The sequence below is a fragment of the Rhinolophus ferrumequinum genome, chromosome 4 (assembly GCF_004115265.2).
Source record: "Rhinolophus ferrumequinum isolate MPI-CBG mRhiFer1 chromosome 4, mRhiFer1_v1.p, whole genome shotgun sequence".
NCBI lineage: Eukaryota > Metazoa > Chordata > Mammalia > Chiroptera > Rhinolophidae > Rhinolophus > Rhinolophus ferrumequinum.
In genome coordinates, this window is record NC_046287.1 from 40,583,399 (window position 1) to 40,609,859 (window position 26,461).

Here is a 26,461-nt window from a genome sequence, read left to right on the forward strand (position 1 = left end):
CGTACTCTCAACACCTCTTCACCTCTTTAATCAATGCAATGCAATCTTTCGTAGACCAGAACACTAGTTGTCTTCTTAGAGAAAACAAAGAAGGAAAAGGAAATGAAAGGAAGCAGAGAATCTGGGCTTTCATGATGTATAACATGACTCTTCCCTCCATCATCATTCTTCCTTCCCTTACCCATATGACCACCATATGCATTGACAAAAACGAAACTATTGGATAACAGAGAAAAGCTATAGTAATTCTTAATCTTTGCTGTACATTGGGATCACTTGGGGGACTTGAATATATAGTGATACCTGGATCCCACTTTCAGAAATTGTGATTTAGTTACTCTGGTATGCAGCCTGGGCATCAATACTTTCTTAAGTTATTTTAATAGGCAGCCAAGGATGAGAACCACTGAATTCCATGAAGAAGGGAGAAGAAAGTAAATTCCATTTGATTGCTCCTCCTCACTCTCCTTAAAAGCCCACACAAATCTCTTGTTCCAATAGCCCCTGGTCCTTGTCTGACATTTTGCCTACAAACTAACTCTGGCTCTGTGTCCCAGAATTCACCCTTGGTGCTTTGGTGCTGGAGGACTTTTTTCAGCCCTTCATCCCACAAGTAGTTAGGTAGAGAAAGAAGGGGAGCTGGGCAAAGAACTGGGTTTGTGAACAGAGTAATATACTATTCTTGTTTGAAAACGTAACTGCATTTTTGATGTTGAGGAAAACAAAAAGTTGGAAGTGATTTTGAAGTTTATAGTTCAGGTGCATAATGGGTGAAATAGGCAATCGATGTTGTGGGTAATATCATCTCTGAAAGAAAAATGGAAGCAGGGTCTGGGATAAGACCTAAAGGGCATTGTCAATAGGCCAAAGCTAAGGAGTTGTGCAATGTTGAAAGTGAACTCTGAAAGCATCTCAGAAAGCAAATCATATGCATTGCTTAGGGTGAGGTAGAAGTACAGTCTTCAGGCTCAAAGCAGTTGTTTGCTTTTGGCAGCAACTGTCAGCAAATTTCAAAGGTAATTTATGATTCCCAGAATGAATAGTTTATCTATACCACCTTGTGAACATAAATGGCCTAATCAGGCTTTCTTACTTTAAAAGATAATTTAAAGAGAAATAGACTACCGAGAAATAAAACATTTATCAATCTGATGTGTAAAGGATCACTAAGTATAGAAAAAATTTAACCCTGAGAGATGTGACTTCAAGTCAACAATTTCTATAAACTGCTTTATTGCTTCAAATCTCCCTATATCAACCAATTGCCTAGTGCTGCTTTCCAGGTAACTTTCCTTTTCACACCTAAGTTGCACACCTAATACTGAAAAAAAGAGCATTTAGTCTCCTCAGTTGACTGTACTTTAATGATATTAAATTGAAGGACTTTGGTGCAAGGTATTGATCATTTTTAATGAACACTCATGATTGTAAACTATGACATTTCATTAAAGATGTATTCATGGAAAAGTCTAGTTGGTTAGATTAGATACATTGGAAAATATGAAATGGTGATGTCGAATTGAGCTAAATAATGCATTTTAAAATGTATCATTATCCTTGGTTTTCTTGATTTACTGGTTAAAAGTATTTCTCTAGAACTCCTATGTTTTTTCTTATTTAGATCTGACATATGGGTGTTTCCAACACAATGGTAGTAATATAATAAAAATAACCTTTGGATTAATATAGCAAGCAATTTTGAATTATGCATTATAGTATTTTTAACAGCTGATGTATTTATTATTTTCTGAAAATAATTCTCCTAGATCTATATGAGCATTGTACTTCATTATAGGGCCATTTAAGATGTTAAAAGCTAGTTTAAATTTATATTTTTATTAATTATCATGAAGAGAAAGTAACAAATGAAATTATAATACTGTTTTCTTTTGTCTCACCTAGGATCAAAGTAAAGTGTTATTTTTTTTTCCTTTTTCTATTTCTATATTGTCTATTTTATATGCCAGATTTACTGGGATTTTCTCCTTATGAAGTTCTCCAGAGACTCATTAGACCACAACCTTAGAAAAATTTAGGGGTGTCTACTTTAAAAATCACTAAAGTCACCTAAATCCACTAAATCATTTAAGTGATTTAAGAATTGACTTTTGGATTATAGTTACCTCTCAGGGGAAAATAAAGAGATGAATGTGCTGCAGAGCTGTCAGAGCTCATTTTAACACATAAGATAGAAAACAATGGAGGAAAGGGACTTTTATTTTATTACTTAGATATTGCAGAGTAATAATTAAATATTACCCGACCTATAAGAATTTAAAGGAATAATATGTTTTATTAAATTAATTTATCTTTGAACATTTCATTTAGGATTTTGACTCTTTATGCAGGGATTGGCAATTTTTTTTCTATAAAGGGCTATAGATTAAATAGTTCGTGCATTTTGTATCACATACTTTCTCTGTGGCATATTCTTCTTTGTCATTGTTAAATTTTTGTTTGTTTGATTTTGTTCTAACATTTAAATGAATGTGTTCACCTACAGATATATATATTTGTTTATAATGCACCCGTATTATTAAAAATGATATATACAATTTAATATATATGCATATGTACATATATCACAAATGAGACACATTTTTTAGTCAAATATTTTTAGTGTCCTTTTGTATGACAGTCATTATTCTATACACTGTAGTTATAATCCCGTGCTCTGTGACTGATTTTTTTCTAGTGGAAGTCAATCTTTGGAGAAAGATGTACCAGCCCTGGAGATTGGACTATGTTCTCCAGTCTCAGTTGCATTGACTAATTAGTGTTAGTGGAAAAAACAATCATATATGAAAATTATTTTTATAAATAATTTATATTTGACTTAAGATAAACTGCACCCTCCTGTTCTTTTTTAAAACCTATCCTGGTCTGTAATGGTTTGGAGCTCTGGGTTATGTGCTAGTTCAGTAGTCTAGGGCAACTTGTTTATTATTTCTGAGCCTCAGCTTCCTCATTTGCAAATTGGATATGCTAGTATCTGATATACTTAAAATATATGTAAATCTGGTAACACGGTGTCTATCACTGTATATGAAGCCCATAAACGTCAGGCAACTTCTTAGGTACTATCTCTAGTTATGCTTGAAATTATCATTACTCAATGTATCAAATCCACTTGTCATCTTCATTTATTTTTACTTTCCTCCTAAAATATAACAAAGGCAAATGAAAATGATAAAGATAGTTCTGTTGTTATATTGATTACATTTTAATTCAGTTTGTGTTGAGATGTGGACACTTACTTAAGGGGCAGATATTTGATTATAATAATCCATCTAACAAGAAAGAAGTAGATTACTACTATTAGATTACTTTGAATTATATAGGTTTCTATTAACTCCTGGGATGAACTGACTGAGTAAATCATAATACTTATCATAATGGAATACAGTTAATCTATGAAAGCATATACATACAGAGCAAGAAAATGTATAAATGAAAAGATAAAGAAGTGGCAAATCACAAATGAATTTCTGCTTACAGCAACATTGCCTCGCAATAATTATAGATTCAGATTTCTCCCTTTTTGAATAAATTTTTATTTTGAAAATAGTTTTCTATAAGTTCAACCCCCAAAATTTTTTTAAGTACATACTGAAAGTCTGTTTCTCCCACAAAAATGTAACTTATATTGAAGAAAAACTACTAAAACAATATAATAGGATATCTATACAAAGTAGATCTTTCTTCTTTCCCTTATGTCATGTTTAACCTGTATTATGAAGAAATAAAAGATGGCATAGTTTTGTTTATTGAAAAAAAAATTCCAGAATGAGTTTATTCAATACAACAAAATAGCTGTTAAATGGATGAAGGCTTTACTGCAATGTATAAGACTCAGAAGTGGTTTAGGAATTAACCCTAATGTAGTATACTGGGCATTGCTTAAATGAAGCGTGAACGTGAATACAGTCAGCTTGGTGAAATCACGGGCTTTGAGGTCAAGGTCCAGCAGTAAGAACAGCAGAGAGGTAAGCATGAAGCCAGGCAAAGCATGGCTCAAGATAGGCTGGGCTGTTCAGAGAGGAAGTGAGGGTCTGGTGGAGCAGTCTGGATAACCAAAATGTTTTTGAACAGAGGCCACAGGGCATTTTATGTATAGAGGTACATGAACTTGGAGCATGGGAGGATATGAATGATTTTGTATGTAAACGTAAAAGAATTTGGAGAGGACAAGAGGGTAGATCAGTTATGCCTGTTCTAAGATGTATTTTGCAGTGTCTGTCTCCCTCTGAGGTGGGCCCACAAAATCATCACTATCTAAGAGGAGACCCGACCAGGTGGCTGTATTTCACTGGAAGCTCACATTCATCCATTTATCGATGCACACGCTACCACTTTTTAAGACGCTACCATATGGTGGGCACCATACATGTAAATGGTATTATTGACCACCAAGAATCTTACCCATGAATATAACCTGTATTTCATTTCCTTTCCCATGAAGGACAGCTCCTCCCAAAGGGGGCAGGGGGACAAAAACAAAAAATAAAATAAAATAAAAACTAAAACAAGCAAACCAAATAAGCAAAAAGAAAGATAAAGTACAGCTCCTCAAATTTATCTCATAAATGAATTGTGGGGTCAGTGAGGTCCAGAAATGTGCTGGCCTTTTCTCAGAGTGTTTTTGATGTCCTATTTGTAGGCCTCTGGAATTTATCAGTAGAAGGGTGGCTCTCAGTGGGTGGAATCAGAGTGATTCCCACCCCCCCCACCCCCCGGGGGACATTTGATAATGTCTGGAGACGTTTTTAGTCATGACTGTTGGGGAAAAGATTTGTTATTGGCATCTAGGAAGTGGAGGCTAGGGACGCTACTTAATATGGTAAAATACACAGGACAGCCCCTCACGACAAAGATTTTTACATCAAAATGTCAGGAATGCTGAGGCTGAGACCCTGGTGTAGATGACTAGCATTCAACTGTAAAATACTACATGTGCTATGACTTGCCAAGGGTATCACTTTATGTGGCAAGGACTCCCTGAGCAACAGCAATCTTCACTGCTTACAAGGCCTCGTGCCTGGGAGTGAGAAGAGACAGGCCATTCAGGGACTGTGTTTTCTCACCCTCAAAGTCTTAACACAGAAGAGAGTAAATGGTACTGTGGTTCTTCCTTCATCAATGCTGCTCATTAACTCAGCATTTTTCTGTAGTCATATCAGGTTATCATGTAAGCAAGAAGACTTTTGAAAGGAGAAATCGTATCAAAAGATATACCTGCAAGTTGGCGGATGTGTGCAGAATGAGGAAGGATGCTCCTACTCACGTAACCTTGAAAAAGGCCTAGGGAGGCAGGGTGGTAGCTTTATTGTGTCTATGAATCATATTCCTTACAGGATATCAGCTTTCTTAACCCTTCTACCCTTCATGCCAGCTCCTCCAGGTCTTTCCTTAGCCCAGGCTTGGGTCCTGGGTGGACTGAACTGATTTAGCATGCCTTTTTAAAGGGAAGAGTAGAATGAAACAGATAGGAGAGAAATGTACTCAACACAAATATGTGGTACTGTGTTTTAGGACTCCTGTGTCCCCCCGATAGAACGAGTGCTACCTGTAATCATGTATAGGTATAACCTCCACTGACCAGTGCCCAGAGCTTTTCATTCTTTGGGTTCTGTGATTACATAGATTTACACCATGATCCTGAAATGTTAGTTTTAAACAAGGTTTCAGTAAGAAGTATTTTGGAGAACATGAGAATAGAATTAGAAAGTGCTACAATTTCTAGGTAAATGCTATGTAGTGTTTAATTCAGTCTCCATACTCAATCCACCACAGAGTATGTTTATCTTCGAGTACACTAGTATTAATGAGACTTTTCCAGGTTAATTGGTCAAAGCTTTTGCTGTTTCTTTATTCACTGCGAATTCCTAGAGACACTCTAGACTGCTCTTCCCCTCTTGCTCTCACCTCCCTAAGGCCCTGCAAGCACCTTACATTTTGATCCATTCATTTAGAGGCATCATTTGAAGCCTTTCTGTGATGCCCTAGGGCACCTTGTGGCTCCTAGGAGTGGATTTTTTGCCCCTTAAGAGACCTCTCCCAGTGATCAGGCAGCATGCAGTTTCTTTTTGCTTTTGAAACAGTGGTGGTTTTTATCTACAAGATGATTCTCCCCCTTGAAGCAGTGTGCCCTGCAGCCAACAGATGTTTGCATCCAGATCTCCCCTCTAGATGAATAAAATCCTCCCAGAGGCTAATACTGGCTGGAAAGAATTATTTTGTGCATCTATGAAGCATAACTGAGCTCTAAGCTATAACATTTGCTGATTATGGAAGAAAAAAAAGCAAAAACTTTTTTCTGCGAAGCATTTCTGGAAGATGAGAATTTTTGTTGACTGCAAGCTTCATCCAATGTGAGATTTGCCCTCTCCGATTCAACAAAGGGTTAGATTGAGATAGTTTTTCTTTATATTGCTCTTCAATTTTGTTCTCTGTGCTTTATAGGCATCACACTTCATCAGCAAAACGGGTCCGATAACTGTCTTCCAAATATCCATCTTGTTTGGTTTGCTGGGCAACAATTTTCATCCAAGCATAAAATACTTTGTTCAAAGAGTCAACCTTCAAAAGGTGGAAGTCTGAGTCTATGGGCACGCTAAAACTGAAATGAGCATACTTGTTTTTGAGGACGTTAGTTTTGCCTCAGTACCTTGAATTCTTATCTTTTATAAGATCTAAGATCAATGTACCTTAAGGTAGCAACATTTGTCATCATCACTTAATGCATTAGTGTCTTTCAGTACCAAATATTAGCATAGACCCTGAGATCACTAAACCATATAATAATTTTGAACAAGGAATAATAACTTGACTTTTGAGGACCAGTGAAGCTAATAGCAAACTTCTGAGACAGTGACACACCCTTAGACACAAATTTAAGCTTGAAATCTAATGAAATGCTTCTCGAGTCATATTCATTAAAATATAATAACTTGATTTCTATATTTAATGATGAATATTAATTTAGGCATAAGGAAACAAACCATAAGACACAGTGAGTGAGCAATCTGATTTTAACCATTCAAATTCAAAGTGGGCATCAGTCCAATACTTTATATTCCCCATGTCAGGAAGGGCAAAAACCTAAGGAATGTTACCTTCAATAAAAGAAAAAATAAATAAATAAAATCTTCATTCCTACCGAGAAGCACTTATACCTCAAGTCTTTGGAGAGCAGTAAGAACCAGAAGATGTGTTGTTATTGTTATTTTTCTTTATTTTCCTTTTTTTTGTTTGTTTTAGCTCTTTGCAAATCCAGACCGCATTATTGATTACTAACTATTCATTGCTGCAGGCAGTACTCTCTATTCAATAAACTAAGCTTTAATTTGTGAGCCTAACAAAATAATTAACCTCAAAAAGAAGATAAATGAATATGCTGTCCTGATCTCATGATTAGAATCCACTTTCTAGTCTCGTTTTATTAGTATTTTTCAATTCAGTATTTTTTCCCCATTCTCTTCTACTTTATTTCCACAACCTATAGCACCTTTTATCCTGCTCCTATATCAACAAGGTCAAGCTGTTTTTATTTTTGGTTTCAGCAATGCAATGTTTTAATAGTATAATTTTATACTTTGGTATTAATATTAATAATTTGATATGGTTTCTATTTTAGAACAAACAAGATGACTAATATTTCTGAAAAAATTCTGAAATGCTCCTGATGTCATAAAATTATAAATCACATGAACATATAGAAAAGATATATAAATACTTTTATTGATCCTTTGACAATTTTGAAAAATGTGCCCTATTTGCTTCACCACTGTTTTTTCTTTCTGAATCCTTGAACACTAGAGAGGTTTAACAATATTTAGCCTAATTTTACATTTGGGGAAAATTAAAATAAGAAATATTTGGTGCCTTGGACAAGATCACACAGGCTTTATAAACAGGACTTAGATAATCCCTGTCACTGTACCAATAGAATTTCTTTCACAGTAAGATTGGGTGTGTCACTGTCTCAAACATGTAAACAGAGTCCTTTTTTAGCTTTGGTGCTCTGGTTTTATTCCATAACAAATATAAAATAATCATCATTATCATAGACACCATATCAAGACAATGGTTTAATACTATATTATTCAGAACTGAAGTAGCTAAATCAAGTCTTTTTCAGGCAACTTCAATAAAGCAGAAATGAGGTGTAGCTTCCATGGAATCCTGGAGAGTTCATAGCTTTTTCCTTTCTGTGTCTCAGGATCTCATCTTTCCCGCTCCCCAGGGCTCCAAAAAGAAGAGAGTATTTTTTTTTCCTACTTAGATTTCTTGAGGTGTGTAGGACTTGATTCATCCCTTTATTAGATGAGAGGGGACATAGCTTCAGAGAATAAAATGGAACGATGAGAGGCAAAAGAAAGGGCACTCTCTTGTTGGGAACTTGGATTTGTAAACTCAGAAGCACTTTCTTTCCTTCCTTATACTTTTCTCCATCCCAAATCATATTCTCCATATGGGATAAAACTTGACCTTATTCTACCCAGGTTTGTTTGTGCACATTGATAGTTGTCTTAAACACATGAACTACTTCTTGAGGGAGCCTAACAGGAGGTCCAATGAGGCTAATAATGCCCAGTGACAGTAATTTCTTATTTATGTATTTATTTATATCCCATATGTGATCCCAGTAACACTCAAGTGCTGTTGCAGGACAGAAGAGTTCATTTCTTGGTATATGCTTTTCATTTAGAACCGATTAACCAGAAATCCCAATTGCCTATATTTTATTCAAATGCTTTAAAATAATAGTTTGTTTATAATGATAATGCAAGGTACTTCATAACTTTTGATTCATTATGGCAAACTAAATTATGTTTATTATGCTTTTGGTATTAAGTAAATCTAATTGCATTATGAATCTCTCAACACTGATAATTGATTGCTATATATATCAACTACAAAAAGTCTAAAATATTACAGTAATTTGAGTATTCTATTTATGAACTATTCCAAATAAAAGCAATTTAATTGAGTTTAGTGTTAGAACAGATTTGTAAATAGGATGGAGTAAATGTTTTTATTTGTATACATGTACTATTATGTTAACGACAATACTTTGCAACATATTTTGTTTTGACTTTATATCAAACTGTAGGATTTTCTAAAATTTAACGATAAATGAAAAGAGAATTGAGGAACTTTGGAGGAATAATAAGTGGTAATCTAATAATAATGGATGTCCTTTTGAATAGAAATCGCATGTTTTCTTCGACTCAGAGGAGATTATCAATGTACGGAAACTTTCATTTAAAATATTATTATTATCAGTTTATTTATACCTTAATCACAGGGTACATTTTGTTTCAATGAAAATGATCATTAGCAGCAGTTATTTTTAAGGTAAGTAGATGCCCGGGACTTTCTAGATCTTACTATATGACTGCTTTCTTGTTTCATTTGCAGAATTTTTCCGAGAGCTCTTGGAGAATGCAGAAAAGTCACTAAATGATATGTTTGTACGGACCTATGGGATGCTGTACATGCAGAATTCAGAAGTGTTCCAGGATCTCTTCACAGAGCTGAAAAGATATTATACTGGAGGCAATGTGAATTTGGAGGAAATGCTCAATGACTTCTGGGCTCGGCTCCTGGAGCGGATGTTTCAGCTGATAAACCCGCAGTATCACTTTAGCGAGGATTACTTGGAATGTGTGAGCAAATACACAGACCAACTGAAGCCATTTGGAGATGTACCCCGGAAATTGAAAATTCAGGTCACCCGCGCCTTCATTGCTGCCAGGACATTTGTCCAAGGGCTGACGGTGGGCAGAGAAGTTGCAAACCGAGTTTCCAAGGTAATTGAAAATCTGCTATCTTTCTAATTGGTCTTCCACTTTTACTCTGCTTATAAAACAAATGTTTTAAAAAAAAGTCAAGGTGAAAATTCCAATTTGCAGTGTTCCTTGCTCTTAGAGAAATAAGCTAAATGTCAAAGCTTAATTCTGATTTTTTTTTCCTTGCTCTGTGTGAGAGAAGACAGGATTTCAAACCGTTCCATGTGATTTGGAACATAATGTCAATATTTATCAGCAGTACAGCAGAAAAGCTTTTATTGGGAGTGGTATGAAAACAAGTGTCTTGTAACTATGACCACTTGGCATTTCTGATCAGAGTTTTGAGGAGGATAAATACTCATGAAACAGTCTATCCAGAGGTTATAATCCTCTAGTAAGACACCAAGTGACAGTCTTCAAGAGGACTGCAAGTGGAGACAAGTTGTTTAGAAGACCAGTTTACCTGCCATTCCTTCCTTTTTATTACCCTTGTCAAAGTGACCAAATTCCTTAATCGTGAGGGAAGAACCTTCTCTGGCACCTGTAAAAGTGAATTAGAGAAGACTAAGGAATACAAGTTATAAATTCTGGCTGAGAATTCATTTTCTTATCCATTAGCTTTGTAATTCTATGCCACATATTGTGTTAAGTCTATGAGAAAGATAAGTAATTAGTACACATCTGTGCCTTTCCTTGAATATGTCTCTAAACCTTCAATTCAAGGTGTATTTCTTCATTGCTGTCTTTAAACATTGATTATTTCCTGTGTAGAGTTTATATGCCTTTGTTAAAATTCCTCCTTGATACTCAACTGTTCATAGGAGATCAGCTTGCCCATTGTGAGGTCCGTCCAACAAATAAACTTACAAATGATTACTTTAAGAGGTAAAGTAAAAAAATACGTAGTAGGAATCTGGTTTTATATCACACAAAGAAATTCATATTTATACAAAGATTATTGCCAAACACAACTTTCTTACTGCAGGGCTGTGTCAAAGAGCCACACATTTCTCGTAAGTATGGGTTGTATCCTGCCATGTCTTTTGTTTTTGTTTTTATGTTCTACTTTGAGCTCCTTAATAGTTACATGTTGGCATAAAGTTCATGTATACTCTTAAAAATGTTCTCTATGACACTATTTTTAAAATTCATAATGATCCATTTATAAATTATCAGTTCTTAAAACATCTATTTTAGCATATGGAAAGATTATTTACAAGAAGTCTCTAACAGGGATTTAATGACATAAAGGACATATATCTCTCATTATAAGAACAGTGCTTTTTTATCGAAAATCAACAATGTTCTAGACTAAAAAATAGAGCCCTAAAAGTGGCTGAGAAGGAATTGTCCATGTGGACTAACAAGAGGAAATATGATCATCTGAGAAAGTCTGTAAAGTACAGATTATTATAAAAATATAAATATGTAGTCCATATATTCTTGAGTAGATAGATTTTGTTTAAAAAAAAATTTAGTCACAGAGATGTGGAATTGAAGCCTTTGTTTTTGTTAAAGAATGAAATGCATGGCCAGCTTTGAGAAACATGATGTGAGAAATTCAAAACATGGATTGGTATATGCAACAAACATCCTGATTGTTTATATTGATTCTGCCTGAGTGTAAATAATGTTTAATGTTGGGCGTATATTTTGGTCTGGGGCAGTTCCAGTGAGATAAGAGAATATTTTCTAGCAAATTCTCTGAAAAGCCGCAGGGAAGGTTACCCCTGATTCTCCTTTTTCTCAGAAGATGGCATTAACAACTGCTTGGCAATGGCACCTCCCCTTTGTCATTCATTCCCTGACTGTCTCAGTGGGAGGTTTTTGTCTACAAAAATCTAGAATTCTACTCTTCATGGGATAGGTTGACATCGTGGACCAACCATGATGAGTATGTGGAGTATGAGCTCTAATTTTTTTCCAGATGTGAGGGATATCCTCTGAAACACCGACATCATGTTTGCCCTGATTCCTTCATAACCAACATTATTTGCAGAGCAGCTGCTGTGGGTTTGCTATGTAATTTGTGGTAATGTAGCCATCGAATGTTCACTGTTCAATGTAGATATTGGCTTGTCTGACTTGAGTTTTATTAACATTAATCTACTCAAATAATAAATCCCATGCTGAAATCTGGGCACCACCATCTGGTAATCTGGTAGGTAAGATGATAGGTAGACAGACAGATAGATGAATAGATAGATAGATAGATAGATAGATAGATAGATAGATAGATAGATAGATAGATAGATGATACATAGATGTGAATATATAGACTTGGTTTAAAAGAAACTGAGCAATTTTTTTTTCTCAAGTAATTTATGATCAAGGATTTAAATATTTTACCAAGAAACTTTCTCATCTTATGATTACCAAATGGTCTGTAGCTGACTAAGCCAGAAATAGATCTACTAGGGCTATTCGGGTACTGATGATATCAGCACGCAAACTATTTTTTTGCAATAAGAATAAAATATTACAAGGACTAAATATATACATAGGGAAGCAGGAATGGTATTTGAGGTTTAAGCCCTTCATAAATCTAAAGTCTCCCTATGATCTGTTAATTGAGTGATTTAGGGTTGGCGGAATGATTGCAGAAGAGTTAAGGAATGCAAGGCAAAACTCCCAAATGAACATCAACAAACTGACTTATCTCCTGCATTCTTGGTTTGGGGGTATATTTTTTGCTTCAATTTCTCTCTTCTCTTGAAATGGCTTCTTAAGTCTTAGAAGGCATCATTAATAGCTTCTAATTAGTTGTTTTGACTAGAAAATTTATCTCTTCAGCAAAACACAGCAGTTAGACACAAATGTTTTGACACAACATTATAGGGAATTTTCTTACCAGAAAAATGGAGAACTAATTTGTAGGCATGAACACAATTATTTTTTAAACCTATTCTTGCCATCTCATATATACAAACATTGTCTTTTTCTAAGCTCTGAATAGATCAAGTTAATTTTCAGTAACTGTAACTGGAGATCTGATTCTTAGAAGTGTTATGTGATTCTGGAGTAAATATCTGGTAATTTAGCCAGGATTCATTTCCCGTGTGAATGACTGTTTTTGACTGTGTCCAGTATTGACAAGATATGGTGATTCAATAAGTCATACTTTGCCAGTGGAGGTATAAATTGATGTGTTCGCTTTGGATAACGATTCAATAATACCTGTATCGTTGAAGAAGTGCATATCCTAAAACTGAAATTCTACACTTGGAGAAACTGTTTCATGTGTATACAGATAAACGTGCAGAAGAATGTTCATAGCTTCATTGTTTACAATAACATAAAAAATAGAAATATTGTAAATGCCCCATCTGCATAAATGGTGATATCTTCACTCCATGAAATACTATGGAGCATTGAAAATAAGTGAATTATAGCCACACTCATGGATGAATCACAGAAACCTCATTTGAGAAGAGAAAAATCAAATCACCAAAGAATACAAACTATTTATATAAAATTCAAAAATGCAAAATTAAGCAATACATTATTTAGGAATAAAAATATATGCCATAAAACTGGAGAATTTTTTTTAAAAATTATAAACAGAAACATCAAGTGGTAGTTACCTCTGGGGATTAGGTTTGGTGGGTATTTAAAGGAAGGATCTACAGGGATTTTCAACGTTTCTGATAACATACTGTTTTTTAAGCTCTGTGATGCTTGTGTGTATGTGTGTATGTGTGTTTAAGATTTTTTTAAATGAAAAAGATTATAGTGAAGTAAGACTTTACCATTGTTCATTGATGATTCTTTTTCATCCGTGCAGATGTGATCAAATTCCTGAGCTGCTCTCAGTTATTTGTCAGATTTGCCATTGTTTATGGATTTGTTAACAATTCTCTTTCCATATTACATATCGTGCTGAATAATATCGGTAGGCAGGGAAGGCAAAGCTCTAAAGTGAAGATAAAAACAAGTTTTTATACTATACTAGCCTTGAGAGAAAGGATCCAGACTATTTTTTAGCATTGTTCCTTTATTAAATTACTACACTCACCCCCTTACATATACTCATTAGTGAGAAGAAACATGGATGCCAGCAATCCCCCTAAGGGCTTGTCAGACACTGAAGAACACAGAAACAGGACTGCATACAGAGATATTAACAGGTTGTCTGCTTAGATTAAACTTCAAGCACTCATCATGAAGGCAAATGAGGAAATGGGTTTGGTTTCTTCACTGGTTCATCTTAATGTCATTTAAACAGAGAAGACATGTCTTTCGTATCTTTCTGCTTTAATCAAAGTGATCTCTGGAGTAAAAAATGTAAATTGTGTTGATAGAAGCCACATCAGTAATGCAAGTCATTTCATTAATTCATTCATTCCAGACAAATTCGGTAGTTAGTAGAGCTGGGATCTATAGAACTTGGACTACTGCCATATACTGTCATGCATCTATCTATCTATCTATCTATCTATCTATCTATCTATCTATCTATCTTTTTATTTATCTAAAATCTGTCTTCCTCGTGTGTCATGACTTTGAAAAGAAAGTCATTAGTAAGACCAGAATATTTTTATCAATAGATATGTGCCTTTGTCTGCTACACAGACTATTGTTTTTGAATGAAGAACCTCTTAAATGGTTCATACACCCAGGTAAACAGCCTTATGTTAGCAATGTGTGCCTGGAAAGCAATAAACAGAGAGTCAATTTTTAATAAAGGTGGTTGATGGCCTATAAGGCTGAAAAAAACTTATCAAGTTTGATAAAATGAAGTCTATGAAATACATTCATTCAGAGCATTCTCTGATCAGAATGGAAAAACATTCTGAAGAATTTACATGGATATAATTTACAAGAGAATTTGTATTCTATCTAGCTATTTGCTTTGGGCAAAGAATTTAATATACAAAGACCACCTGTCATAGATATCACCTGAATTATTTGTTTTGTTCCTTCAGTGGTGATCTTTTGATTGGAGTTGATTTTTATGGAGTCATCCAAAAATGAAAAGGACACAAAAATGCCTTAGGTGAATGAAACCTTTCTGTAGATCTTCTGTGGTTAATTTATTCTCTTCTGTAATTGATGATTATTCAGTGTAGGTTACCTCATAATATAGTGTTAGGAAGAATAGGTAAGCCTTTTGAAATTATCAATAATGCTTCTATGTTTACAACTTTTAAGTCAGCATAAATAATATATGCTTGCTGCTTTATGATAGTGGTTTGAACATTATGTTATATTTGGAAAGTACTTTGCAGTCAATAAATAAATAATTTCATGATCAAAGTAGTAACAAAATGATAATAATACTAAGAGCACTAACAACAGAAATAGCTTATTAATATAATTCATTGAAAATGTATGAATTTTACTATGGTCCAGGTGCGATGATAACCACTGGAAATCACAAAATTATAATAAAGTCCACATGTCAGAAGAAGAAAATAACATTTCCCTTCAAGAATAGTATGTGGTGTTTTACAGATGAGTTTAGAGAAGTAAGAGAGAGGGTCCCATTTTGATGAAAACAATTTGATTATTTTGATTAAAACAATTAAATATTTCTATTAATTTTATGTTCCATTGCTAATGTATGTAGCTCAGGTATATAAATATAGAAAATGGTTGAGTTATAAAAAGAGGGTAAATGTAAGGAAAATGAATCCATTTATTTTTAATACATTACAAGCTATCTGTAGATCCTCTCTTCTTGTTCATTTTGTGGCTTGTGTCTGTATCTAATACCTATACCGAAATTAGGCTATTTTCCTTTCAAAGTATGCTATCTATTGGAATTCCATTAAAATGAGCACCTTCCTTCCCACTGAATTTAATTTTGAAGTTGTATTCATATTGAAAGGAGAAGTTAGGAGTTTCCTTGACTATGACTAACTGCAACATAGCTAGAAAATATTTGGGAACCTCAGCGTGAGTATACTGTACCTAGCAGGTACATGCCTCTCCCCTAAAACTGAGATGGAATGGTTATAATAACCCAATATTCATTTGACCCAAATGTGGATTCTTGTAAACGTAGAGCTATTTTGAAGAGTTAGCTGAGTTTTCATGAACAAACATTTTTTCAGTGTGTTTTATATGTCAAGTACTATCGGTAAATTCTTGAGATACAAAGACTAAGTTAAAGTACTTGCAAATACTGATTGAGGAGAGGCAGAAACAAATATCAATATATAATGAGAGAACTGTGCAGTAAGTGTTTGGGTAACATAAAGTAGAGGTACCAAGCTTAATATTGGGATGCAAGGAAACTTTCAGGGTTCTAGAAGCCTGATTTGTGGGTTGAAGGATGTGTGGGCATCGGGCAGATGCTGAGGGTACCTCGCTCAGTGAGGGATTCTTCTGGCATAGGCAACAACAGAACAGAAGCAGAGAGGTGTGAAACCAAATGATGTGTGCAGGGAACTAGAAGCTTATGGTATCCCAGAGGCATGAAGTACAAAGCAATGAATAGCAAGAGATAAGGTAGCAGACCTAAACTGAAGCCTTGAATAAAAACAATTTCACTAATAATTTCCTGAATGTTTATTTGCCTGTATAATTAACAATATGTATATTTCTGTGGTTAGAGGCTCTCCAGTACTTTTGAGGGACAAACGTGTGCTCAGCACCTACTATCTACCAGTCATTTTTCTATAAGAAACAGAAAATAACAATGAGTAACATTTTCCTTGAGGAAATTACAGTCTGTCCAAAAATTCAAGTGTGTTGCAAATAATCAGATAAAGGTAGAGGGGTGTATAAAATACTGCGTGACTCAAGACAAATACATATGTCCCTTGACCTTATGAAATTGGAAAAGGCACCTGAGAATAATAGTCAGACTTAGACTAAAAAATGACTAGGGCCTTACTGAGGGAGAAAAGATGTAGGGCTTCTTGCCAGGGGCCCAGCAAGTGCAAAGGCGCAAATCATGAAAAGTCATGGTTTTTTTTGGAGATGAGGTCAGGATTTCGATCATGGTATTTAGGTCTTATATTTCAAGTTAAGTGATTTGGGGACTTTGCATAGGCAAGGGTTAACAGCCAAGGTTTTTCAAAAGACAAGCATGTGATCAGATTTTCACTTAAAAAGATCGTCCATGGGCATGATAAACTGGAGTGGGAGAGACTGATGTCAGGTACCGTGATGGAAAACTATTGTAATTGCATATGAGCAGTGATGAGCCCTGTGACAAAACAGGTAAAGCAGAGTGGAAAGTGCCCAAAAATGTCTACATATTTTAAGAAAGGAAAAAAACTATATTAAAATTGTGATACTCGGTATATACCGATTATAAAAAATGAATACAAGTCATGTGGATACCTTTTCTTGGCACCCCCACTATATCTATAGATATATAGGTCTATATCTATATGGATCTATAGATATATATGTCTTGTGACTATATATATAGTCTACTCTGGTTGTATCCCCAGCATCTAGCACAGTTCTCCCATTCAGTAACAGTCGTCTCACTGTTAACTGGATTGAGAATCACTAACATATAAATGTTTGTTAGCAAAGGATGGTAACATTTAGCTAGAGAAAAGAGAGAATAGAAGGAGATAAAACATGAGGGAGTATAAATATTTAAAGAGGATACAGAAAAGGAAGACAAATGACCAGAACCAGAAAAGCATATCAACCTGAAAGTAAAAGGAGAGAGAATCTCAAGAAATAGGATCATCAACAGCATCAAATGTGACAGATAGTCAAGTGGAAGGGGCAGAGACCTTTGGATTTGACCGTTAAAAAGTCACTACCTAGCCAAAGCAGTTTGACTAGAGTAGTTTTAATTGGTTGAGAAGTCAACTCTTTTGCCCCTATGCATTCTAGAACAGACTGGACAAATGATGGTCCATGGACTGGTGTCCAAATACGAGCCCCCGTTACAGTTCTACAACAAGTTAAGTTCAAAAATTGAAAGTGTTTTGTAAAAATCCTAAGGGCAATTTCACATTGTCCAATGCTGCTTCTAAAATGGAAAGGAAAACGTACCTGGCAGTTTATCCCAGTGTCCATCCAAGACACCATCAGCAGACTCATCCTTGAATGTTATTGAACTTGCCTAGTGAGTCTTCCTATGGTGTGAGTTGCATTGAGTTATCCTCTGTAGGTTCAGGTATCAGGTCATGACATACTGGGAAAAATCACATAATCAGCCAAAGCCTGTCCAGATCATTTGAGCCTCAAACGGATAGTCTGAGAGTACCATATTCTAGAACAATGCTAAGAATAGGAAAATAATAAATATATTTTGCTTGATTCTACTGGTGTGTTTGAACTTTCTCATTGTTGTATGCAGTTTCCCTTTACCCCTTTTTGTGCCATCCTGCCCTAGCCTAGAATGTACCTGGGGTACATTCTCTATGCTTACAACCATGAGGGTCTCTCCTAAACCCAATTTGACTGGCATGTCTACTGTTTGGCCTGTGCCCCACAAGTGCACAAACTCTTCTGAGGCCATGGGAAATGTGTGATACAAGCAGATATGTTTGTTACTAATAGGGAACATCCACTGGTGAAATGTGCCAATTAAGGTATACCACAAATAAAAAAGGCCCAAGGATAAAACTCTAGTGTTGTAACTCAAAGAATGCTGCTTCTAAAATGGCTTCATAAATGAAAACGGACCTGACAGTTTATCCCAGTGTCAACGCTGACTCTGTTCATGGATATTTATCTCTGAACGCATTTTCCTACCAGAAGGTTCCGTGAAACAAGCTTTGAACAATAGTCATGCTGTAATTACTTACACATGCAAAAGCATGTTCAGAGTGCTGACAGGAGACTATGCAGGCTGTGTGATATCATAGGCTGAACTTGCAAGTTTGGAGGATTTTTCTTTTATTGTCCCATCTTCAGATATTCAGTATTACAAGGACATTCCCTGAGGCAATATCAGTACACTGTAGAGGTTTATGAGCCAAGATATACATCAAAAAGAATTTTAATAAAGCTTGACAGATATATCGCATTAATAGTGCTGACATATTGAAGCAGGACTTAGGTAGAGAGTATGACATGTTGTGTTTTTTTTTTATATGAGGTATAGGTCATACAGATATTTGATTATAAGAAAGATGGAGGGGGTATATTATTACATACCATAGATTTTCTCCATTGTTATCTTTGTGATTACAAGCAAGGGTTATTCCCCTTCACATGTATGCATTTTACCTCTTCATCTCGATGAGTGATATTCACCACAAACACAATGGATCAATCCCAGATGCTTAGAAAATAGTAATCATCCCACATAGTATCAAAACTCTGCATTTTCTTGTGTCTAAATTGGATTGCCACGAGTGAAAATGGACAGTTCAGAGTGTCAGTAATAGGATAATGGTGACTTTGACATTCAGATGTAAGTAAAACTGTGGCCTAAATCAATAGATATTTCAAGCTAACATCAGTTGACACTTAAGCGGTTGGCATAAACTGATTTTTGAAAATGCATTTTCACCCTTGAAAGAGTGTGCTGCATGTAAAAAATTCCTCTGTCATATTTAATACTCAGCAGATAGCAGGATTTTATATGGAAATTTTATCTTCTTCAGTTCATAGAAGCTAGCAAGGCGAAATTTTCTGTGTTCAATTTCTGTAGGATTTTGGCAATTGAAAAAGTTCATTCATTGAACATTTAAAGCTTTTATAAACATATTAATTATGGAGATGTTATTATTCTGCATTTTATTCTCATAGTTTGTAGAAATATGGTTCTCTCCATAAAGAAATATATGCGTTTACAAATAATGGGTGTTAAAACTTTCCTCATTTGCTTTTGACTTTCTAAAAACACATCCTCTTGCTAACAATATATCTAGATGTAAAGTAACATTTATTTCACTGTTTTTCAACGAAAATGGATGGATAGCATTTTGTAAAAAATAAAAGATTTTATGGTGATTTTAAAAATAACAAAGAACCAAGAACTTAGCAGAGGTCCTCATTCCTTACTTCTTAGGTTTTGCTGCTCAAATTAGAGGCTAGGCCAAAGAGAATTCAACTGTGCTTTCAATAAAGCATGTTATTGAAAAACGAACCTTGTGATATCTTGCTGCATTTGTAGAAAGATCATAACTATATAAAATATTTATGGCACTATTTCCATAAGATATCAAAATATTTGTTTTGAAATGGAGTAAAAAGAACCCTAACATTTTGGCTAAGATGGCAGATAGAATTTAGACTGAAAGTATTTCTGATTTGTATAGGGCTTTTTGTTTGTTTGTTTGTTCTGACGTGTGTCTGTGTATGTGTGTGTGTGTGTCTGTGTGTGTTAAAGTAATAGCTTTTTTCCAGTAACAGTCTGATGTACCAATTGTTTAATAATTTGTAAAACCTTTAACTTCCAAATATCCAAGTTCTCTCCCTTGATCATTTTATCCTTTTTCACTTGTGTTGTGATTATGGGACAAAGGGAATTGGGAAATGAGATAATCTTATGAGTCATTCAAGCCAAATGGATATTTTCTCCCCCTTCAAATTAAAAAAAAAAAAAAAAAAAAGTTTAAATAAAAATTGCCACTCTAGCTTAAATTACCTGGATATTTATTTTCTCTTGATGGTCAGAAAAATAATTTTATGCACTTTCACATATCTGTTTCTTAGTATAAAATTAATGTGTGCTCATCCACAAAGAGAAGAATGGCAAAAACACAGAAGAGCCTAAATTTTTGTTACCCATAAGTAACTTATGTGAAAACTTTGTGTTTCTAGTCTTTTACTACCTCTAATATGTTTTCATATTATATGTTCTTAAATCATGTGAAATGCTTAATGTCAAATTTTACTTTTTCGCTTTAACATTATAAGTATTTTCCACACCAATAACATTTTTTAAAAAATTACTCTTATTTCTTAAATATTTCTTTTACAACTTGGTATTTGTTTGCTGCCAGTACATCTGGGGATCTTTCACAAATAACCACCCCCTGGACAGTCTTACTAAGAGAAGTAAACAACTGTCTTAAGCAGTTGTGTGTGTGCACGTGTGTATGTAGTCAGGTTTAGTTTAACCCTTTTTGCACCTGAATGCCAGCATAAATGGGAGTTCTCTGATTCCCTTATCATGTATTAAACTATTTAAATTTCTTGATTGATTTATGTATACTCCAGTTACATTAACTAGAAGCAGAATTATTTTTAAAGGGATAAAAAAGGGTATAGACAAAAAGTGGAGGTAGGAATAAGGCTGATGGAAAAATGCTTATTAGAACTCCTTGGACAATAGTTCCCATTGGGCCAAAAATCTGGATGTCAGCCAAACTGCAAACTGGTGTACTTGAGTCCTAACTGGCCCACAACCATCTTTTATTTGGCATGAATTCAAGTTTTCAAATAATGTTCTAAAATGAGGAGAATTGACATAAAAATGTGAATTTCTACAATTTCTTGGATAATGACTACCCTGGGCGTGTGTTCTGATGGCAAAGAATAAGCTAGTTAAATAATGTTTAGACTGAGCTTGTTTTACCTTGACTATCCACATTACAGTTTGAAACAGGTCTGATCACCCCCGGTGTTGCTCTGATTCTGAAATTGATATTAGTTCCCCTCTGCCACAATTGTTGGCTCTTTTTAACATAATGGAGAAATGTTTCTAAGTACCTAAAAGTGAAAAACAAATAGGGCCATTCAGGAAAAAATGATAAAAATAAAAAGATTATATTTTTGGAAGTTTATAATATCCTAAATATTTAATATGCAAGTAGTAACTATGTTTAAAAAACATAGTCAGGGAACCTCACTCGTGGTTAACTCCTCAGTTTACAATTGGATTTACAAACCTTCCTTTAAGCTTCCTATTAGCCATCACTATAAGGTAAACATCATTTACTCAAATAAAAGCAAACCAATGGCTAAGAAACAAACTACTATTCCTGATGTTGGGATCAGATAAGAACTCTTCTTCCCTTTAGTGTCCTAAAGAACGTCTTTATAAGGTACACAGCTAGAAGTTCACTCCCGCTGAAATAGACCTTGGCAAGCACAGATCCAGAACTTTTCTTATCAGTGTCGTCATAACACCATCACTATTATCAGATTCTCTTCCTGTCTAATGTACAGGGCAGCTAGCAGTGATTGGGTACCTGCCAGCCACTTATACTAAGTACTTTGCACAGATTGTCATTGAATCCATACAATAAACCTATGAGATAGGTATGATTTTTATCTCATTTGTTAGATAAGGAACCTGGGATTGAGCTTTAAGGAGCCCAGGCTGTGAATCCACACTGCTTCTCACAGTTCAGGCTTTTGTCTCTAAATACAGCAGCCTGGCATTGGGCAGTGTTGTCCAATAGAAATATGATGGTAATGACCTATGTAATTTAAACTTTTCTGTAAGCACATTAAAATTCAAAGAAACAAGGGAAACTAATTTTAACAATAAATTTTGCTGAACCCAGTATATTCAAAATATTGCCCTTTAAATATGTACTCAAAACAAAAATTATTAATGTGGTATTCAATTGTTCGTGTCGTAAGTCCTCAAATTTCGATGTGGATTTTGCATTTACAGCAGATATCAGTTTTGGACTAGCCATGTTTCACATGGCCAATGCCACATGCTAACATATTAGACAGTGGCTAACATATTAGACAGTATAGATATATGTTGTTTTAATGCATCATCTTCCTATATAAGGTAAAGAATTTGAGGAACTCACACCAGGAAGTCTAAACTCTTGTGTCTGATTATTTATACAGTTCCTCCAGTTATAAGGAAAATAGAGAAATAGACTGTCTTTGTGTAGTGTGTTTTGGGCCCTGACTGCAAGTCTGACATAAATAACGTAGACACTTTATTGAGAGATTTGTTCTTGCCAGTCTCTCAAAGGCCCTGCATGTGGTACTACTGGTGGCCCTAAGTGTCATGAGCATCAGAAAGATTGTAAATCACCATGGATGAATTAATCTATGGTTTTAAATCTGCTCTGGGGATGTGGATGAAACTAATGAAGGCAGAAGTTGGTAAGCATCTATGGGTGACAGCATCCGTAGTAAACAAAATAAATAACTGCCCAGTTATTATCATGGGGTGGGGGAGGCTCACAGAGAAAGCTGGCTCTTAAAAAGAAGTCCCAATACTCATAAAGGTGGCCCATTCCTGGGTGGAAAGACTCAAAACCACATGACTAACTTTTGTTCAAATAGTTTTGAGGGTATTTCCATAAACTGTCGGTAAAGAAGGTCCTTTTCAGGTAAAAGCCCCTGAAGTATTGGTTCTCTAAGGTTTGTCATAAAACATTTTAGCACATAGTTTTTAAAAGAAACTGAGAAAATACAGTTTTAGAGAATTGCCATTTGGGTGCATAAAATGGTGCAGTTGGGGTTGACAAAATTGACAAAACTTTGATTTGTTATTGGGTTTTGCTTTGTGAGATACAAATCAAATCAACCTGGCACAAGTAGCCAGCTCTGTGGCAGCCACTGTGTTCTGGATGCACACAGCTTTCCTGCAGGGTCATAATACCATGGTACTTGAGAGCTGACTTTACACTTGCTTTATAATTCTATTCATTAAATGAATTTAGAATATGTAAACTAATTTATTGTGAGTTTTAAAATCATTTCCCTCAAGAGAGCCCAGAATATTAGGTTAGCAGTTTTTTTCAGCACAACTTTGACTCAATTTCAGGGGACAGGCAATTTAATGTCAACATCCCATGATCTTTGCTACACAGTGTCATTTTCTCTCTACTTTCCACTGCTGAGTCAAAAACCTGTTTGAGAGTTTACAAGTATGTCAGAGTATTTTCCACAGAGAGATAGTTTGTGGATCACTTATGTCTATCTGCCCCTCCAATTCTTACTTTGTCTTCAGCCCAACATCTACAATTGTATTTCCTTTTTGGTACTCAAGGACCCTACAAACTAATCTATTGAAAACTGAGATTAATACCGTGTTTCCCTGAAAATAAGACCTAGCTGGCCAATCAGCTCTAATGCATCTTTTGGAGCAAAAAATAATATAAGACCCAGTATTATAATATGTTATGTTATGTTATGTTATGTTATGTTATGTTATGTTATGTTATGTTATGTTATGTTATGTTATGTTATGTTATGTTATGTTATATAGACCCAGTCTTCTATTACAGTAAAATAAGACCGGTCTTATATTAATTTTTGCTCCAAAAGACGCATTAGAGCTGATGGTCCTGCTAGGTCTTATTTTTGGGGAAACATGGTAATTTAGAGCAGCACAATCAGTTTGTGCCTCATGATAGGTCTTTTTCTTTCTGTGTTGCTTCCATCTATATTTCTCCCTTTCTATTGTCTTAGTTTCTGTTAAAATCTAAACTCTGATCACCTCAGGTATAGGCTGTTGCCCACTCAAGGCAACTTTCCCAGGTGTAAGCTCTGTACCTTCTTTCAGGCTTCCTAAGAACATCTTCATCACATCCAGTTGGATTCAGTCACTGTCCTGTTCATAAATCCCAGCAGTATGTTGCTTGCCAAGTACTCCAATGATCTGGAATGTTTACTGAGTGCTCAGCTTTCTTGCTAGATCCAAACTTGAAATGACAGATCCCCATCTACAGGAGATTGACAAGGCTAAAGTTGGCAGCCTAGCCTTAAGTCTTCAACCAATCTTTCACCTCCCTGCCTTGTATCATTAGTTACAACTCAATGTCCAGTTTCACTAATAGTGAATGTATTCAAACTGTGCTCCACATGAAAGTTTTTGTGACAGTTTCTCTGCCATTTTCATTACGCGTCATGCCTTTTTCTTCTCTTCCCATTAAATCATCTCTCTTTCCTCATTCAAAACTTGCTAAAACCTACCTACTGCCACTTCTAGTGTGTTCAGGAAGGTCCTTGCAGCCTAATCAGATTTTTTTTTTAATTTATTGGGGTGACAATTGTTAGTAAAGTTACATAGATTTCAGGTGTGCAATTCTGTATTACATCATCTATAAATCCCATTGTGTGTTCACCACCCAGAGTCAGTTCTCTTTCCATCACCATATATTTGATCCCCCTTACCCTCATCTTCCACCCCCTACCGGCCTTACCCTCTGGTAACCACTAAACTATTGCCTATGTCTATGAGTTTTTGTTTCTCACTTGTTTGTCTTGTTCTTTTGTTGTTTTTGGTTTATATACCACATATCAGTGAAATCACATGGTTCTCTGCTTTTTCTGTCTGACTTATTTCGCTTAGCATCATACTCTCAAGATCCATCCATGTTGTCACAAATGGTCCTATTTCATCTTTTCTTACCACCGCATAGTATTCCATTGTGTATATATACCACAACTTCTTTATCCATTCATCTATCGAAGGACATTTTGGTTGTTTCCATGTCTTGGCAACCGTAAACAAAGCTGCAATGAACATTGGAGCAAACGTGTCTTTATGTATAAATGTTTTAAGATTTTTTGGGTAGATACCCAGGAGAGGGATTGCTGGGTCATATGGTAATTCTATTTGTAATTTTTTGAGGAACCTCCACACTGCCTTCCATAACGGCTGCACCAGTCTGCATTCCCACCAACAGTGTATGAGGTAATCAGATTTTATAGTCAGCCTTATTTCAAAACTTCTATACTATTCTTTTACCATGTTCATATTGAGGTTATTTTTGTATGTTGCTTTATCGTATTCACATTTTCCTGTAGGATGGACCTCCTCACCCTGAAGACTGTAACATAGTACCTAAGGAAGGAATGTGACTTCCAACTTTACTATTCCTAAGGCCATGTACTAACTACTGCAATTTGGGTATGGTAGCCATTGAATAAATATCATTACTGCTGTTATATGATTTTTTTTTCCTTTCTTTTAGTCTTACCATGTTTGGAACAGTGGAAAGAGGTAATATCCATACATAGTATGATATCTCCCACTTTCTTGTAAATAGTGCCCTGAATTTTTCATGCTTTTAGAAAAAGGTGTAATGTAGGTCTTTCTAGAATTCTACGTCCCCCACCAAAAAAGAAAGTAAATACTCAGTGCATGTGGTTACTCAACAGAACTGTAGATCCATTGTATGTTTGTTGGGACATCCGTGCAGAAAGTCATTATAGATAACTGAAAGATTAATGACTGAATATATGCTGAGAAGCCATGCATTTCCTTTGCTATCACCTAGACAATGTAGTATTTTGAGATCCGTCAAAGAGTAATGAATCTTCATTTGTATTCCAAATTTCCAAAATATCTATATCAGCTATCTATATGTAGATAATAAATAGTCATAATATTTCCAGAGTTACTGAAGCAACTATTCTCTTGCTCCTACTTTCCCTTTATATCTTAGAACTCATCTATCCAGACGCTTATTGACTCCATGATCACAATTTAGTTCAGTGAATTATTAATGTGGTTTCATAGTCTTCAAGTATCAACATTGTAGATTGCCTTAAGTGTAGTTAAATAGAATAGAAAGATATGCCAAAATGCTGAAATCTTGGGAATATTTTTACTGTGTGTTATAAGAATTATTAAAGAGAAAGGAAAGAAATGAAGGGAAAAGCAACAAATCTCTTATGTAAAGTGCTCACATTGCACATTCACAATTAAGCTGTTCTGATTTCTGTAATTAAAATAATTTCCTCTGAGAGGCCTTAATAGTTCATGCCCATGAGTAAAAAAAGAAAAAGAAAACTGTTGTCATGAATGAGCGATTGAAAGAAAAGTCTTATTCACATACTTTCATTCCTAAGAGAAATCTTTGAAAACA

General features: G+C 35.0%; 1 protein-coding gene and 1 pseudogene across 2 annotated transcripts in view; one reads left to right on the top strand and one right to left on the bottom strand.

The window, feature by feature from the left end:
* Positions 1–26,461, top strand: part of GPC6 (glypican 6) — a 1,028,052-nt gene that overhangs the window by 502,799 nt on the left and 498,792 nt on the right. For both annotated transcript variants that reach the window (XM_033104888.1, XM_033104889.1), the window contains exon 3: positions 9,424–9,815. In XM_033104888.1, coding sequence (XP_032960779.1) covers positions 9,424–9,815 — 392 coding nt within the window. The remainder of the gene's footprint in view (positions 1–9,423; positions 9,816–26,461) is intronic.
* Positions 25,071–26,461, bottom strand: part of LOC117021564 (ferritin heavy chain-like) — a 56,581-nt pseudogene continuing 55,190 nt past the window's right edge.